Raw genomic sequence first — 17,304 nt, forward strand, 5'->3', positions numbered from 1 at the left:
AAAGAAAACAAACGGGAAATTGTGGATTCCCTCTTCAGTGATATAGTCTGTATCAATTAAGTTAAATGTTTTCATATAAAGTAAGCGGGGACATTATTTTGTACCCTAAGACAGATATCGCTAATTAAAAAGTTTCAGTTGAAATAATTTAAGTAACGTCTCTCACCTCACCTCACCTATCCCGGAGTCTGGTAGACCGTAGGGGCGCCACAGATGCCCTCCCAACTATTTCTTTCCATTTGTTCCTGTTCTCGGCCTCTCGAAGGGCATCAGGCAGTTTGAGGCCCGTCCACTCTGGGATGTTGTCCTCCCATCTTTTCCTCTGTCTGCCTCTCCTTCTTCCTCCTGGTACCGTGCCCTGCAGTATCGTCTTAGCCAGTCCTGTAGATCTTGTGACATGGCCATACCATCTCAATTTGCGTTTCTTCACAATGGTGAGGAGGTCATCGTAGGGCCCGATAGCCTGGGCAATTCTATTCCTCACTTCTTGATTTGAGATGTGGTCCCTGTAGGATATGTTGAGGAGTCTGCGGAAACATCTCATTTCTACAGCTTGTATCCTCCTTTCGATGTCTGCTGTCAGGGTCCATGACTCACAGGCGTAGAGGAATATGGAGGTGACAAGGGAGCGCATCAGTCGGATCTTCGACCGGAGGGTGATGTTCCTGTCCTTCCAAATTAGCTTCAGTTTCGTTACTGCTGATGTTGTCTGTGCAATCCTGGAGAGTATTTCCGGCCCTGAACCTTCATCTGTTACTATTGCTCCCAGGTACTTGAAGCTCTGAACCGTTTCCAGCTTTTCGCCATTGGCCCTGATGTCTACGTTGATACCATCGCTGCTGTTGGTCATCAGCTTGGTTTTTTGTGCATTGATCTCCATCCCGTAGGCTGCCGAGGTCTTGTCGAGGCGTTCCACAAGACTGGAGAGCTCTTCTTCTTTCCTGCAAGGGCATCAATGTCATCGGCAAAACGTAAGTTGTTACATGTTCTGCCACCGATGCTCACTGTCCCTTCATGCATATCTAGGGCATCCGACATGATTTTCTCGAGGAAAACGTTGAAGAGAATAGGCGAGAGCAAGCAACCTTGCCGGACTCCGACTGTTGTCCTGAACCACTCCCCTACTGCACCATTGAAGATGACTGCGCTGGTGGCTTTGTCATAAAGCTGTTGGATCACTCTGGTGAGGTTGACATTGAAGTTGTAGTGTCTCATAGTTGCCCATAGAGCCGCATGCCAGACTCTATCGAAAGCTTTTTTGAAATCTATAAAGACATGGTAGAGGTCTTGCTGGTGTTGTAGGTAGCGTTCGCACAGTATTCTGAGATTGAAGATCTGCTCTGTCGTGCTGCGATTTAGAGCCTATTCTCTTCAACGTTTTCCTCGAGAAAATCATGTCGGATGCCCTAGATATGCATCAATCTGCAAAAAGATCTGGCAGACAGGAAACTGGCCCACACCATGGACACAGTCTTTGGTCATCACCCTTCCAAAGAAAGGCAATTTGCAACAGTGCCAGAACTATCGCACAATCAACCTCATCTGTCACCCGAGTAAAGTAATGCTAAAGATCTTGCTGAACCGACTGAAACCACAAGCAGAAGCAATCATTGCTGTGTCCATGGTGTGGGCCAGTTTCCTGTCTGCCATATCTTTTTGCAGATTGATAAGTAACGTAGCTTATAATTAATTGATTCCATTATAACTTTATTTTGTTGTCAATAAATATTGATAGATCAAGCTAGTCTGAATTCGTTTTTATATTCTATTCCAGTGTTCTCGATTGGTTTAAGCTATAATTCAGTAATCTTTATTTTGGAAGCGGTCACAATTAATAAGGGCCTGCCCGGGAAAACAAGACGAAAAGAAATTGGGTATTTAGAGGAGAACATGTTACAATAGAATATGGAAACTTAATTCGTAAATTTTGTACTTTTGAAACGCAATTTATTCACGGTATGTATTTCTGTTAGTTTACAGGTTGGCAGACAACACCCGAGCACTTTCTGTTGACACCTCTATCAGCGCACGTACGGACGCCTTGGTGCAGATAGTCTGATAAAGACTGTCGGGAGTGGGTATTTTCCATTGAATGTTCAATTTATTTACTGCCGCACAAGTGATTGAGTATTTGATATATTTCTGATAATGGCGATTGAAAAGATACCGGAGATAGGGAAACAGCCCAGTTTAACGGGGACAGAATTACAAATGTTTATTTCTGATGAGAGAGGTTTCATAGAGAGGGAACAAAGAAGACTAAAAGCAGAGCGCGACGAGGAACGTCAAACTATGGCTAAAGAAAGAGAGTATTTGCTTACGTGAGGAGAGCTAGCACTAAAAGAAAATTGGATTACAAAGTAAATATGAAGGAAGACAGAGAGATAAGAACATAATTACAATGTAGAGGAAGCAAAAATTTACAGAGGAAGGTGAGGAGCCCGCAATAGAACGCGAAGGGCATACTTTAGAAAAGCAAAACAAATTTCTGAGGAGGCAAATGACTACCAGATCTTAAAATCTATACACTCCTTAAAAGTACGAGTTGACCAGAGAAGAGTTTATGAAAAATTAAAGGCCTCAAAACCAGAGATAGGGGAAACTGCCTCCCAAATTGTCATACGGCTAAAGCATTACTTACATAGGTGGGTTACTTTATCGGGGTCTGAAGAAACACTAGAAGGGTTAATAGACTTGCTCTTTAAGGACCAGTTTCGTTATAGTTGCCCAAAGGAGTGATGTAAATAGTCTAAATACACCAGCGGATCAGTATATAGAGGCCCCACGGTGGATGGTTCAGTTACACTAGGAATGCAAATCGTAGTCACCAGAGTAACAAAACGCCTACACAAAACGGTTCCATTACAAGGAATGAGACTCACAGTACACCACGTTTCGGGCAACAAAACAATAGAACTCAATCGAATTTTCAAAACAACAGGACCCAATATAATTGGCAAAGCAACCAAACTTCAAGGCCTAGAATAACTTACTATGTATTTGGTAAATTAGCACATAGAGCCCGAGATTGCCGGAATCGAGACATACTCGCAGCTATGACGGAAAACATGCAAAGAATTAATAGGCAGGGTCCATTCAGTTCACAAATCAATGGTACCGTCTATCAAAATGAAATACTTCAACAAGATCAATCATTTCAAAACCAACAAGGGAACAAGACTGTATCGAAACCAAATTCATTCAAATGGGACCGATCAATTCAGAGATCGGAATAATATCATGGATGAGCAACACGTTGTCAGAGATACTTTACGTTTCCTGGAAATTGAAGCAAATGACCAACATCTGATCACTGCTCAAAAAAGAGGACATCTTACTTTAGAATTACTGTATTAACTGCCGCTTGTCAACATAGGTACACCCAAAACATGCCTGTAAAACAGGGATTCATTGGAAACAAAAGGTGAGAGTTTTACGACACACTGGTTGTAGTGGTGCCGTGGTCAATCAAAAGTATGTTTACAAATCGCAATTAACAGGGGAACACAAAACATGCATCTCAATTGATACAGTGTGTAGATTTCCTGTCGCAGAAATTGAAATCAATACGCCTTATTTTAAGGGAAAGTTAGTGGTTGGTGTATGCAGAATCATGTATATGATCTGATACTTGGCAATTACAAATGACGAGGTAGCGGGTAACACATATATCTGGTTTGTACCTCATAAAAAAGGTAGTAATCTCTTATTCACCATTAGTGTTATTGAGGTAGTGACACCTATATCTCTGGCTTGTTCCTCATTACAAGGTAGTCTACTACTCACCATTCATGTTATTGAGGTAGTGACACCTATATCTCTGGCTTGTATCTCATTATCAAGTAGTCTTCTACTCACCATTCATGTTATTGAGGTAGTGACACCTATATCTCTGGCTTGTATCTCATTATCAAGTAATCTTCTACTCATCATTCTTGTTATTGAGGTAGTGACACCTATATCTCTGGCTTGTTCCTCATAACAAGGTAGTCTGCTACTCACCATTAGTGTTATTGAGGTAGTTACACCTAAATCTCTGGCTTGTACCTCATTATCAAGAAGTAATCTTCTACTCACCATTCATGTTATTGAGGTAGTGACACCTATATCTCTGGCTTGTATCTCATTATCAAGTAATCTTCTCCTCATCATTCTTGTTATTGAGGTAGTGACACCTATATCTCTGGCTTGTTCCTCATTACAAGGTAGTCTACTATTCACCATTAGTGTTATTGAGGTAGTTACACCTAAATCTCTGGCTTGTACCTCATTATCAAGAAGTAATCTTCTACTCACCATTCATGTTATTGAGGTAGTGACAACTATATCTCTGGCTTGTATATCATTATCAAGTAATCTTCTACTCATCATTCTTGTTATTGAGGTAGTGACACCTATATCTCTGGCTTGTTCCTCATTACAAGGTAGTCTACTACTCACCATTAGTGTTATTGAGGTAGTTACACCTAAATCTCTGGCTTGTACCTCATTATCAAGAAGTAATCTTCTACTCACCATTAGTGTTATTGAGGTAGTTACACCTACATCCCTGACTTGTACCTCATTATCAAGAAGTAATCTTCTACTCACCATTCATGTTATTGAGGTAGTGACACCTATATCTCTGGCTTTTACCTCATTTCCAAGTAGTCTATACTACTCACCATTTGGGTTGCTTAGGTAGAAACACCTATCTCCAGCTTGTGCCTCATCGCCACCACAAGGATCGGTTGTTTGGGAAGTTGCGGCACATGGACCATTCAGCCAATCAGCAGCAAAGGCAGGTATATCCGTAGCCTATAGACAGTGAGAAAATAACTTTGCAATATATACTCTAACAAAAGCAAAATAAATATTTCACACAGAAGTACTTCTAAGTGTTGTGTTCACACAATGCAATCTTTTATACCTTCTTGTATCATATATTTAAGCACCCTTAGTAACACAAATCAATCAGTTCAAGCTCTCACCTCCTATCACAGGTGTACATAGCTTTGTCCAATAGCAACCATTAGTCATAGTAATATAATAAGGTCCAGAGGTTATCACTTCTGTGGTCACTAATATTCTGGTATAGTAGCAGAGCGAACAAGCTCACTGGATTTGAGAGAATCACCATCTTGTGTTGTGTCTTATGCCCATTAACCTTAGAACATTGTACTAACTAAGTTGCATTTACAACTATTGTTAATTTCTTTATGGCTGACAAGAAAACGAAAGTTGCTATTGCTTTCTCACAAAAACAAGACCGCTGAGATAAGAAAAAACGAATAAAAGCGACTGTGTCTGTTTTAATATCTCGAGAACTTTCTTCCTGTTCAGCAGAATATGTCTTTGGACATTAAAAATCCGATCCTGATTTTTTTGTAAAATGTAAAACAAAGCTTACCACAGCTCCGCTCTGCATGGTCAAATCATCACCTGCATTAACATTGCAAGTTCCACACATACCAAATACCTGTCCTCTCATGTTGGGAGTCACTTTAATAGAAGCCATGCCTGATTCGCTAAGAAGAATAGACAGCCCAAAGGAAGTTGTAAGGATCTGTGGAAAAGCAGAGAGATCTGCATAACATATCAACAGTTTACGACGCAATACACCATCCCAGTCATCATTTGCAACCGCTCATTGAAACATAATGAAACATTCCACCTACGATTACCACTGCTCATATTTGTGTCAAAGTTCAGGGTGAGGCCAAGCTCAGCTATCAAGTAGAAGCATATACGGTTCTAGAGACTACCCTAATTACTTATAACTGGGAGCTACAACACTCTTTAAATGTTCACGTTTTCAGGGTTTTACATTTTAATCCATTTATTAATTCATATTTAACCTCACATTTCGATTCACAGTGTCAAGTTTTATATTGAGAGTGACTTCAAATTTACCCAATCTTGTTCAACCAAAAGTTAGAAGGGAGTTCTTACAACTTTGACTTTGACATTTCTCATGTCAACCTGACATCAAAGAATCAGCATATATTGTACATATGGACTGAGCTGAAATCATTTTAATACCGCTTGACAGGTGTCTATTATCATTTCTATGACTCCGTATAAAACTTGCAACTTACTCTCCGTCTGGCTAAACACATTTAAAAGTACTGCGTCAAATAGACATAATTTTAAACATAAATATTCTTTTTGATACATGTAAAAGCAGATCTACTTACTGAGCTTGCTTCCGGCAGACGGACTAAAGTGACAACGTCATCTGAGAAAGTGGTTTCCTTGGTAACACCACCTACTGTTAGTTGCCCGTCGCTTCCCAGGACGTACGACCTGTCTTCGAATGTTAATCTGAGAGCACTCAGCACGGTCGGCAGAGTTTGTGCAAAGATACCGGACAATACGAATTGCACTGTTCCAGTTCTGTCGGCGACCACTATATACTCGCATCCGATGTTGTGTGAGTAGCTGACCAGGTCAAACGTTCGGATGTGAAGGTTGTTCCAGATCAAGCACTCACAATCAGCTTTAAAGAAATCAAAGTTAAAGGATGAATTGAGACAGAATTTTTGTCTTGAAGTCCCGAAAAGAAGGATAAAATGAGTATTGAGTGCTTGTGATCTTTCAGTAGGCTACTTATTCTGATCTGTTTACAGGCATCCTCTTGAAGCAGATGCAATACAGTGGGATATATAGAGACTACTTTAAAATGGTGTACATCGATAGCTTTAGTTTATATAACATTCAACATCTGAGATGAGTTGTTAATATATCATCTATCTAACTGACCAGAATTGGGTTCAAATGAAGGAGTTTAAACTGAGCTTTAATTTGCTAGTAAACATTAAGACATACACAAGTGAATTGAGGGACAGGTTACAGCTTGGCGATAATAAATGTCAGTGGGCCCCTTTCTTGAAGTCTTTTAGAAATTCATGGTTTTAAGAATTTTTCTGGTAGGCAAAAGATCTGACCTGATTACATCCTTTACTCATGCCTAACTATAAAATGCATTTATTTATAATTCGTTTATTACATTATGAATATGATTCAACATTATATTTGATCCCATATTTTTTATCCTACTTAATAACTCAGACCACTGAAGCTGCAGACCCCTGACCTACTATTGTCAGGCTTGGAAATGGAATAAACTGATTTGGTACCTACCCAGCTGACACTCTTGGCCATTTCCACTGTATCCATCAGAACAAAAGCAGCCTCTGTTTCCAGATTTTACTTCACAGGAGGCCTGAGCAGAACACTGGTAGGTCTCACAGTCCAGCTCTCCTAGGATACATGTACACTTTTGTGAACATCCTTCATTGATATAGACAGAGCCAGGCTGAAAGAAGAGACACATGAAAACTGGTACATTCCATTCTTGAGGATGTTACCCAAAAATAATGAGTTGAATACACGTATCACATATGATGAGGTAGAGCATACCTCATATAATCAATACATACCTCTATTACATCCTAAGAGTAGTGTATGCCTCATTTATACAATCGTGTAACTACCTTATATGAGGTATTAAATACCTCATGTAACTTATAAAGCATTATATATTAGTTATGAGGTATGATGTACCTCATAAACACCCACATACTTCTGTTATATCCTTGCAGTAGTATTACATACCTCATTTAATCATAGTTACTTGTACATTATTGAGGTAGTATATACCTCATATAACCTACAAACCATTATGTATAAGCTATGAGGTATGACACACCTAAATACATACCTCCATACTATCATCATGTGCAGTCAAATAAACTTCACTATAAAGAGTAGTCACTGATTAATTGAGGTAACTTATACATTATACTACCAATGTAAACATAACATATTGACAACAATGAACATGTGATCTTTATACTGAGATGAAGGTATCCTCTGGAGTGATGCATCCGCATTCTCTCGGATAAACACATTTATCTCCATCTAGAATCTTTCCTTCTGGACAGACACACGTCTCTACATTTGGAATGTCACAGGTGATGGGAATATCTCTGCTGGAGCAGGTGGTGGGACAGGCCGGGCCATCCGCTGTGTATATCATACCCTCGGGACAAGGTCCAGCTGCAATTTTATGAGACCAGAGCCAAGAATTAGGACCCACTTAATACACAGCTAGACTGTATCAAAACCTGGACGTGGTGGTGTACATATCACTCAGGTCAGGATGGGACAGAAATCACATTTGAAAACACACAGTGTCGTGAAATGATAATCATTTTCATATGAACTCCTAAAATCAAACATGAATGATGATCTAATGTGACATATGTATTTATGTACTTGAATAATTTACACATGCATACAATGTTTTATGAATAGTAATTGTAACAAAACATGTTTAATATGAACCAGACATCTAATTTTTACTACTTTTAAACTTTACATACCAACTTATTTTGAGGGTCATAACAGTCATGCATAGAGGAATTTACTGTTTGCAAATTTTGGCAGTTTTAGCATCCTGAATTCTGGGCAGATGACCTTTCCACAGTATACAATTAAAAAAACGCAACAGTGTATTCATAGCTGCAGCATTTCTCCTGAATGTCAAATATCTGACTGTCACAAACCTGAGAGCAACATTGTTTACAAACCATGTGCATATATGCACATGGTTTAAAAGATCTAGAAAATCTGCCACTAGCAACTTTAGCTAACTTAAACTTAACTTTGAGGGAAATTACACACGACCTCTGTAACCAAGACAACAGCGTAAGACACTGATATTTATGATGTTTCTGCGACTCAAGTTTTCAATTTGAATAGAATTTAAATTACCCTTTCAGGACAAATTTTACCATAACAATATTTCAAAAGCTAAATAATATGAAGATGCAAATGGACTCACGGCACTCTGCTACTTCTTCCCACCACTGTCCTGGGTCACCACCGGCATTGCGACAGGCGGTCGTAAAAGCTTCTAAGGCAGCACAGAATGAGTCCGTCCCCTCGGTGGCGCAAGTATCGTAAACACAGCTGTTGTAATACGAATCAGGGTCCACAAACTCACGACAGCTGGCAAATGGACCTTAAACAACACCAGAGAAAGGAAATTGAGTTTTTCTCTGTTTTATATTGGAATTACAAAATTCTGAAGATGAGACTTAATTTCTGTTATTCTGCTTAAATCGTTGCTTTGGGAAGTTTTAAATTTTAAACTGTCTTCTTTTTCTTCTGTAGGAGAACTCAAAAGTCACTATGATATAAGCCATACCTGAGATGAACCAGGCTTGAGATTGGTTTTGGGAGGGATATGGTGTAGGAAGGGATAGGGTGTGGGTGGGAGGGATAGGGTGTGGGAGAGGATAGGGTGTGGGAGCGGGAGGGAGATAGGCTGTGGGTACAGGTGAGGTCAGACCAAATTCTCACTGATGGTTTAATGCCACCTGTGGGGCCACCACGAATGGTAAAATCTTTGCTGTGAAAGATATTGGTGGTGATAGGCATGGGTGGAGGGATATTACTCCCCTCGTCCTGAGGTGCCCTGCTGCTGGAATAGGAAACCCAATAAGAGATAGCAGGTGAATGTTTAGCAAGTATGTAAGGCAGTCCCGTGACACCACATTGAGGAACTGTACATGTTATATAATGGTCTTTGACATCTCACAACACACTGTTCTGGGTGTATAACATTAAATATGACAGATAATATTTGTAATTATAGGTAGTCAAACTCACCATCAGCTTTCAGAATGTAACAAAGATTCTCTGCACCCACTCTGACATCATCTTTGCCATCACAAGGATCTATCCCAGAGTCTGGAGTACACTGCTTATCACCCACAGTCCAGGCATTACCAAATGCTGAAGCAGATTCCGCCTGTGAAAGATACCACGGGTTTATTAGACAATGTAACATGAACAAAGTATACAAGTATGGGTGATGGACCGTAGAAAACAAATCACATGACAAAACATTTGAGCTGGAAACAATTTACAGTATTGTAATATTTCATAACATATTGGAACTTGTTGTCATTTATTCCATAGATTTTTCCACCTCCCAACAGTAGCTACTAGGCTAGGTAGCCTGCTTTCCTTTTAAGGGGTAAAACTTACCAGTTGTCCATTGGGAAGGACAAATTCATTGGTGATGTCCTTATTGCAGGTACCACAGAGACCACACAGTGCCTCGTGGTAGTCAGGAATGACCTCCAAGGTCAGACCGGCAGCAGCATAAGTGAAAGTCATCTTCAGACCAAAGTGAGTAACCACCATCTATGTTAAGTGTGAAAGTATCAAATTGAACTCAAAACACCCACAATGTTCACCAAAGGCTCATCGGGTACTGACTTCCAGTGCAATATACTATAAAGTCAAATAATAGGCACTTATTTTCAATTGTTGAGAAATTATTACAGCCAAATCTCAAAACATTTTGTTGTCAATTATATAAGTCTTTTTTGATAAAAGCAAGAGGGTTTGTTATTCTAGAACAACAGTCAAACCAGTGACCTCAGAATTACAAGTCCTGCACTGTATCAATTGAGCTGTCCAGCCATTAGTTCGTGGCAATCCCTATATGGCAGGGGTTCATTAACTTTTTTTATCAAGTAAATGTCAAATAGGATAAACGTCAGATGTTTCAGAGATGTAAAACATATGAACAGAGTTGTCATGTTTGATCATCTTATATAGTAAATTGTGATACAAAAAACTGAGCTCTGTCAACATATTCTTGAGAGTTGGGTATAATTGTCAAAGGACCATGGTTTGGTCACCCTTGCTATGTATCCAAGCATGGGCGGGATTACGGGGGGGAAAGAGGGGGCATTTGCCCCCCCCCCACTTTTTCCCAAATCTTAGTTCACTTTTTTGTCGTTTTTGCAGACAAATGTGCACAACCCTAATCGAAATTATTCCCCCACAACAGCTCTATCAGATAGGCCTATTTGTTTCGAATCTAAGTCGAATTTGTGTTTAAGATCGTATTACATGTAGCATGCAGAATAACTGGAGCTGGAGCTAGCACATGGTTCGCAGCACAGGTTACGAACCCTGGAGCTAACACACTAGCGATTCAATTCTGCATGTGATGAATCCGCGGCATGTGCTACAGTGCTAGCTTCAGGAATTGATTTTCAACGTTGCTGCTCTACTGAATGCGTTGAATAACTAAATCCAGAGAAACGATTTACGAAAGCCAGATTTGCATATTGGGTATATCAATAATTAAATTCAATAAACTGACACATGACACCCCCCCCCCTCCCCCGTGTCATTCAACAATATGCAATGGCAATGCCGATGTAATTTCTTTACTGCTCGAAATCCCCCCTACTCGACTTCAGTGGCGACGGAACCGGAGGACTTGAGGGGCTCATCCCCCATGGGGGGGGGGTAAAGGTATGTTCAGCCCCAATATTTGCCAAGTGCTCCAAGAAGTGGGGACCGCGGGGAGAATTTCGAAGTGGGTGCTGAACATATTCTATGATCGGTCCAAATGCAAAATATACTAATAATTTTAGGGGGAAAGAACTGTCTAGATGCGATTTATTGTTACCAGAGGTGTCATTTTTGATGAACTAGGATTTCCTTTTTGCTTAAATTTTGACGCGCCGTGCCAACTGATGGTGGTGCACCGCCTAAATAGTGACGTATAAGCTTCAGTTGTACATCACCATATAAGTTCTTCTATCCGTCCTCCCTAAATTTAAACACGTTCATTAATTGTTTAGATGCAATTTAAAGCCTACATGGGGGTGTTAATTTTACCGATCTAAGGGTACCTTTCATCGAAAATTTCGACGCGCCTTGCCAACCGATGATGGCGCTCCGCTTAGATAGTGACGTATAACAAAAGTTGTATATGACCATCTGACCATATGTTCTACTATCAATCCTCTTCAAATTTTTAAACAATAATTAACTATCTAGATACAAATTGCAGACATGAGATCCATATTTCAAGGATGGGTACTCGAGCACTCGAGCACTCGGGAAGTGCCGTTTCCGGCCATCTGGAGGGTTTGTAAAGCCAAAAAATTTCTTGTACGCACCGCGCCAACCGATGGTGGCGCTCCGCTTAGGTAGTCTTGCTGGCAGGTTTGCCCCCTCACTTTCACAACTCAAATCCCGCCCCTGTATCCAAGGGTGGTGGGGGGGGGGGGAAAGCCATTCGCAAGGCACAGTACCTTGCATACCAAGTAACTAGGTTTCACCCCTAAAAAATTCATTGGCAGAAAGAAAGGATTGGTTTGGTTAGGGCCACCAAAGCCAATTGACGTCAAACGTATGTAGAAGCCAATTACAGTCTTTCAATTGACTTCATTGAACAATAACTGATTTTATAATATCAATATAAATCAAGATGATTTAAACAATGATTTAACAATGATAAATAAAACACTTAAGGAGTGTTAGCTCAGTGGTTAACTACCGTGCTTCTCAATCATAAGGTCCCAAGTTCGAGTCACTCGAAGAATAATGTATGTCGTCCAGTTACAGAATTGTTCACAATTGACAATTCATTATCATGGACGTTAAAATATCACTCTAAGAGACTGACTTCGGTCAGCTTGCGGCTTTAATAAGCCAATGATGGCTTCTTCACGAGTTCCTGCTAGAGTAGGATCTAAAATACATTCATACTTACATACACAAAATCAATATTTTATATTTAAGAAACAATATTTCATATTCCTTCCTTCAAAACTCAGCCATCTTCTCTCTCTCATCCCCTCCACCTAGGCCCTACCCCACTACCCCCTTTCCCTCTTTATCCGATCCCTGAAGAAACTGTATACTCACTATTTTCCTTGGTGGTAGGTAGGTAATGGTTACATGTTCTGTACCTCCTGTGGTATAGGGCAGAGTCTTTGCTACCCCATCCACCTTCATGACACCAGAGCTGAGTATCTCGTAGTCCACGTTATGATACTGCAATATTACTCGTCGTAGGTAAGAGACCGACTGAGATGGTAGGTTCTTGTCGTTACTACCGATGACTCTGAAGGTTGGCAGGTTACCCTGGTCGCAGGTTTCTACGAGAACGTATTCACAATCTCCTTGGAAGTCGTAGGTCAGGCCGTCAAAGGTGATGTAGTGGGGATCTCCCCAAACTTGACAAGAACAAGGCTCTACAAACAACATAAGAAAGAAAATTCAGCCTGTGTATTTTTCTTTTTTGGAGGGAGGTGGGGGATGGGGGGGGGGACGGGCGAGGAGAGAAGCATAATGCATTCAGATTAGTCTTTTAATAAATTGTAAAAATGTTTATAAGACAAAAACTTGTTTGCAGTTTCTTCACTTTCCATTATCTAATCAACCTGTTTCTTATCAAATGATTAAGTCACTGTTTTCCTAACCATACCGCATTTTCACCTAGTCTCACAAAGTGATAAATATTCTAATGTGAAATTGAAAATCCAGAGTGCTTGTTTGCAGAAGCTTATATTTGAAAAATACTGACATGCAAATTATTATTCACTTCCCAACAATTTCAAACATGTTCATACTTCAGCAACTCTCGTGATATTGTCTGTGTTAATTCTGTGATGCAACAAAAATGATCTATTAGGTCACGTTTTCGAATCCCATTCTAGCCAATGTTCTCTTTGATCTTTCCAAAAAATGCATCACCTGATGTGATTTTAATACAAAATGCAACAAAAATTATAAAATAACCTTCATTCTAAACACATCTGATGACCAGAGACAATAACCTGCAAATTCAAATATGTAATAAAAAAGTTCTTTTCTGAGTTTTATTTGCAGATTAAGTTAGATCCAGGTATATTTACTGTAAAAAGCATTTAATATCCATACATCGGGGAAGTTGCGTGCCTTCAACGGATTCAGTACTATCAAGTGCTGAAGATGTTAAATTCATATATTTTTGTTCTTTTTTAGCATTGGCAACACCTCCTCATTGAAAAAAATCCCATTTTTTTCCAGCGTTCGCATCTAATTTATAGCTACAACTTTAAAAGAAAAGAAAAAAAGACAGGCATTAATTACCATCGGAGCACTCTTGTCCGTTGAACTTTAACCCTTCCTTGCAGAAGCATCCTCTCTCTCCACCAACGACCTTACATTCTTCGGTATCACGGCAACCGTAAGCTTTGCAGTTTTCTTCCCCATCCACACAGGTGCAGCGAAGAGAGCAATCGTCGTATGTGTACACATCAACTTGCTGCAATGAAAATCACAATTTCAAAAAGTTGTATAAGGGCACAAGAAATCGCTGACAAGACACCTAATATATTTTTTTAATGACAGAACAACATAGTGAGTCTTTTTACTGTCCATGATTGGGTTTGCACACTCAACCATCAATACTAAAGTATTGTGAGGTCACCATTCTTATGGCGCAGGCTTGACTGATAGCAAAAGGTTATTTCCAGCGACATGATATTCTATGATTGGTTGAGGCAAACCTCAATCGTTTGTATGACATTAGTTGCAGATCATTACCAGTTTTACATTTTTAATCAACCGTTGAATTTCCTTTAGAGTTATTTTCAAGGAATGAAAACGTACAACATTTTCCTTTATATCCATCAGTGCTCTATCAGCTGTTGCAGACTAGCAGACAACATGGACAGGATCAATGTTAACAAAGAACTGAAAAACAGATTACACATGCTATTGTATATAGTCCCTGCTGCATGCAAAGCTAAAAATATAGCTAATAGCAACAACCAAAGTCCATATGAGCAACACCCGTGGAGGTACAATACCACAAGCAACACATTTGGAAAGTGCAGCAAACGATACCTCTTCGTACTTACAAAATTGCTGATTATTTCAAATAATGCCTATTGGCATTGTGTCATGGTTATGGTAATTAAAACTACATATAAATATTCTTTAAAACTGATCTGGAATATCCAGGATTAAAATATAAATAATAATATTTTGACAGACAGACAGACTTGAGAATGAAAAAAATGAAAAAAGGAAGAAAAGAAAACAGGAGTATAACAGTCCTCTGTGTTCAAATTGTCCAGGAATGAAAGAGTTATTTGAAAATGTAATATTACGTTGTAAATTGTAAGAAGAAAAGATAGTCATGTCCTTCCTGAATGTTGAGCCCATGGGGTTAAATGGTGAGAAGGCATGAAATCCACAGCCTCTCTCCGCTGGTTCGTACTTGGTCTGGACGGCTACCTAAGGATTCAATCCCCTGTAGGGACATGTCTTTAATGGTATGGTTGGGAAGGTTAAAGTGGAATCGCTTCTTGAGGGTGGTTTTGGTTTCGCCAACATACTGAATGCCGAAAACTCTACTAGAGATCAGATAGATAACATTAGTGGTTGTGCAAGTGATTTGACCCTTGGTGTTGTGTGTGAGTTGCATGCTGTGGCTGGTGATGGAATTGAATTCAACAATGTGGTGGCTGCAGATGATGCATCTCGAAGTACGATCACATTTTAAAGTACCATGCTGAATGGGTGTGGGGTTAGAAGTTAGATGTGGAACAGCAGCAAGCACAAGAAGGTCTCGTATGTTGCGTGGTCGTCTGTAGGCGATGGTGGTTTTTTCAAATAAAACTCACAGATATGTAGACACCGTTCTGTAATTTGCAGCCACAGTTATAATCAAAGACACACTTTTCACCATCCAGGACTTGTCCTTCTGGACACTGGCAGGTCTCGATGCAAGTTTCTGCGCACTCTACGGGACCATCCAGGTTTTCGCAAGACGGTGGACAAGCAGTGCCACAATCTGTGTACTGCAGATCCGCTGGGCAGGGAGCAGCTGAAGAAAGAAAAACAATTCTTTAAACGAAATCTGGAAAAAGGTTCCACCAGAATGCCGTAGAAATTGAGTTGTACAAGAATGCTGTAGTGTTTGAGATGTGTATGTCTTGCACAAATTGATCCCTCCTACGCTGGCTTACATGGGAGGGATCGGGAAGGGTCTAAAAATTGCCCGTGGTAATTTAAGGGGAAAGATTCAGTGTAGGATAAGGAATTGAGAAACTCAGGCATTCTGAAGTGCTTGCGATAAGATACAACATGAACACAACTGGAAAATGTACAAATGTATACGAAGGACTAAATGTATACCTCCTCACAACCTCCAATAATGCTATATAAAAATTTGCTAAGAATCAAACAGATAATGAAGTTAGAAGCATTTATTTGTTTCCAGGAAACCAAACCTTAGCAGGACTGGAATTGTACTCACCACACTCAGGGACATAGGTCCACCATGTGCCAGGGTTACCCCCTCGGTCCCGACACAAGGTGACGTAATCTTCTATATTTTTACAAATGTGCTCCGTTTCTAAGTTTGTCAAGCAGACATCGTAGACACAGTCATCAAATACATCTTGAGGATCTATGAAATCTCTGCAGCCGGCTAGGGGACCTGGGTGACCAAGATCAGATACAAAGTGTTAGCAGGAATTCTGTAGACTATAATGCAAACTTGGAAAGCTGCTGATCTATATACCAGTCAATGAAACCATAACACTTCATGGTGCATTACTGAGATTTTGAAATTGGCACATATCACTATAATCAACTTTCATAACAACCAGCTAGCAGGTTCTATAGCAGTTCTATTGTAACAAGGAAATCCACGCACAGGATGATGTGGGATCCATAATCAACAGCTTCAAAGTGCATGGAGAGCAATATGTGTAAAATAAAATCATGATTAATTATGACTTACCAAACCTATCTACCATAACCCAACACTTATCAATTGCGGTGGGCCTATTTGGATCGTCCTCAGGACAAGCATCAACTGGTTCAGGGGGCTGACACTCTCTGTCACCAGTCACCCAGGAATGAGCAAACTGTCCAATGGATCGTGCCTAGGAATGAAAAAATGTATAGTAAATACATCAGCTTGCTCTCCTAACAGTATATGACAAGATACGTAACTCTCATTGGCTGATCAATCAACATTCTAACTCCCATTGATTGATCAGCTTTATTCTGAATTAACAGGAAGGGAAATGGCAAGACTAAAATGGAACGTTTCTTTGGTCACTATGATCACTTCATTGGGTATTAAAACTGTGGGAATCACAAGTTATTTGGCAATAAAAACCAGGTGTTTTTGTTATATCCTAAATAGTCTTATTGCTGTCATGCGAGACTCCAAAATTGGCTATTTTTAGACATGAAAATAAACTTCCCTGAAAAACTTTAGCCATATCATTACTATTCAAATTAATTTGATGACTGGAGAAGTTCAATTTAGTATTGCATATCACAACTGTTACGAAGTTAAGCATATTTTCAAATAATTGTCAGAGAATTACAAGGCAGGCATGTAATTATAACACAAATTCCTACTCTCATAACCACCACTGACATTTCCATCCTATGGACGAGAGTGTTTGTAGTTCAGCATCTGACCATGTT

At 39.8% G+C, this 17,304-nt stretch overlaps 1 protein-coding gene across 3 annotated transcripts in view; it reads right to left on the bottom strand.

The window, feature by feature from the left end:
• The window catches only part of LOC139975368 (IgGFc-binding protein-like), a 128,070-nt gene that overhangs the window by 14,972 nt on the left and 95,794 nt on the right, over positions 1 to 17,304 (bottom strand). For 2 of the 3 annotated variants that reach the window (XM_071983265.1, XM_071983266.1), the window contains 13 exons: positions 16,604 to 16,748; positions 16,115 to 16,297; positions 15,480 to 15,682; positions 13,939 to 14,113; positions 12,730 to 13,058; positions 10,039 to 10,197; positions 9,658 to 9,799; positions 8,828 to 9,007; positions 7,838 to 8,040; positions 7,123 to 7,297; positions 6,177 to 6,478; positions 5,390 to 5,545; positions 4,665 to 4,797 (listed from right to left, as the gene is read on the bottom strand). In XM_071983265.1, the coding sequence (XP_071839366.1) occupies positions 4,665 to 4,797; positions 5,390 to 5,545; positions 6,177 to 6,478; positions 7,123 to 7,297; positions 7,838 to 8,040; positions 8,828 to 9,007; positions 9,658 to 9,799; positions 10,039 to 10,197; positions 12,730 to 13,058; positions 13,939 to 14,113; positions 15,480 to 15,682; positions 16,115 to 16,297; positions 16,604 to 16,748 (2,485 nt within the window). Of the gene's footprint in view, positions 1 to 166; positions 942 to 4,664; positions 4,798 to 5,389; positions 5,546 to 6,176; positions 6,479 to 7,122; positions 7,298 to 7,837; positions 8,041 to 8,827; positions 9,008 to 9,657; positions 9,800 to 10,038; positions 10,198 to 12,729; positions 13,059 to 13,938; positions 14,114 to 15,479; positions 15,683 to 16,114; positions 16,298 to 16,603; positions 16,749 to 17,304 lie in introns of those variants that run through there. The other variant, XM_071983268.1, reaches the window with a different exon arrangement.

Source organism: Apostichopus japonicus, chromosome 10 (assembly GCF_037975245.1).
Source record: "Apostichopus japonicus isolate 1M-3 chromosome 10, ASM3797524v1, whole genome shotgun sequence".
Classification (NCBI taxonomy): domain Eukaryota; kingdom Metazoa; phylum Echinodermata; class Holothuroidea; order Aspidochirotida; family Stichopodidae; genus Apostichopus; species Apostichopus japonicus.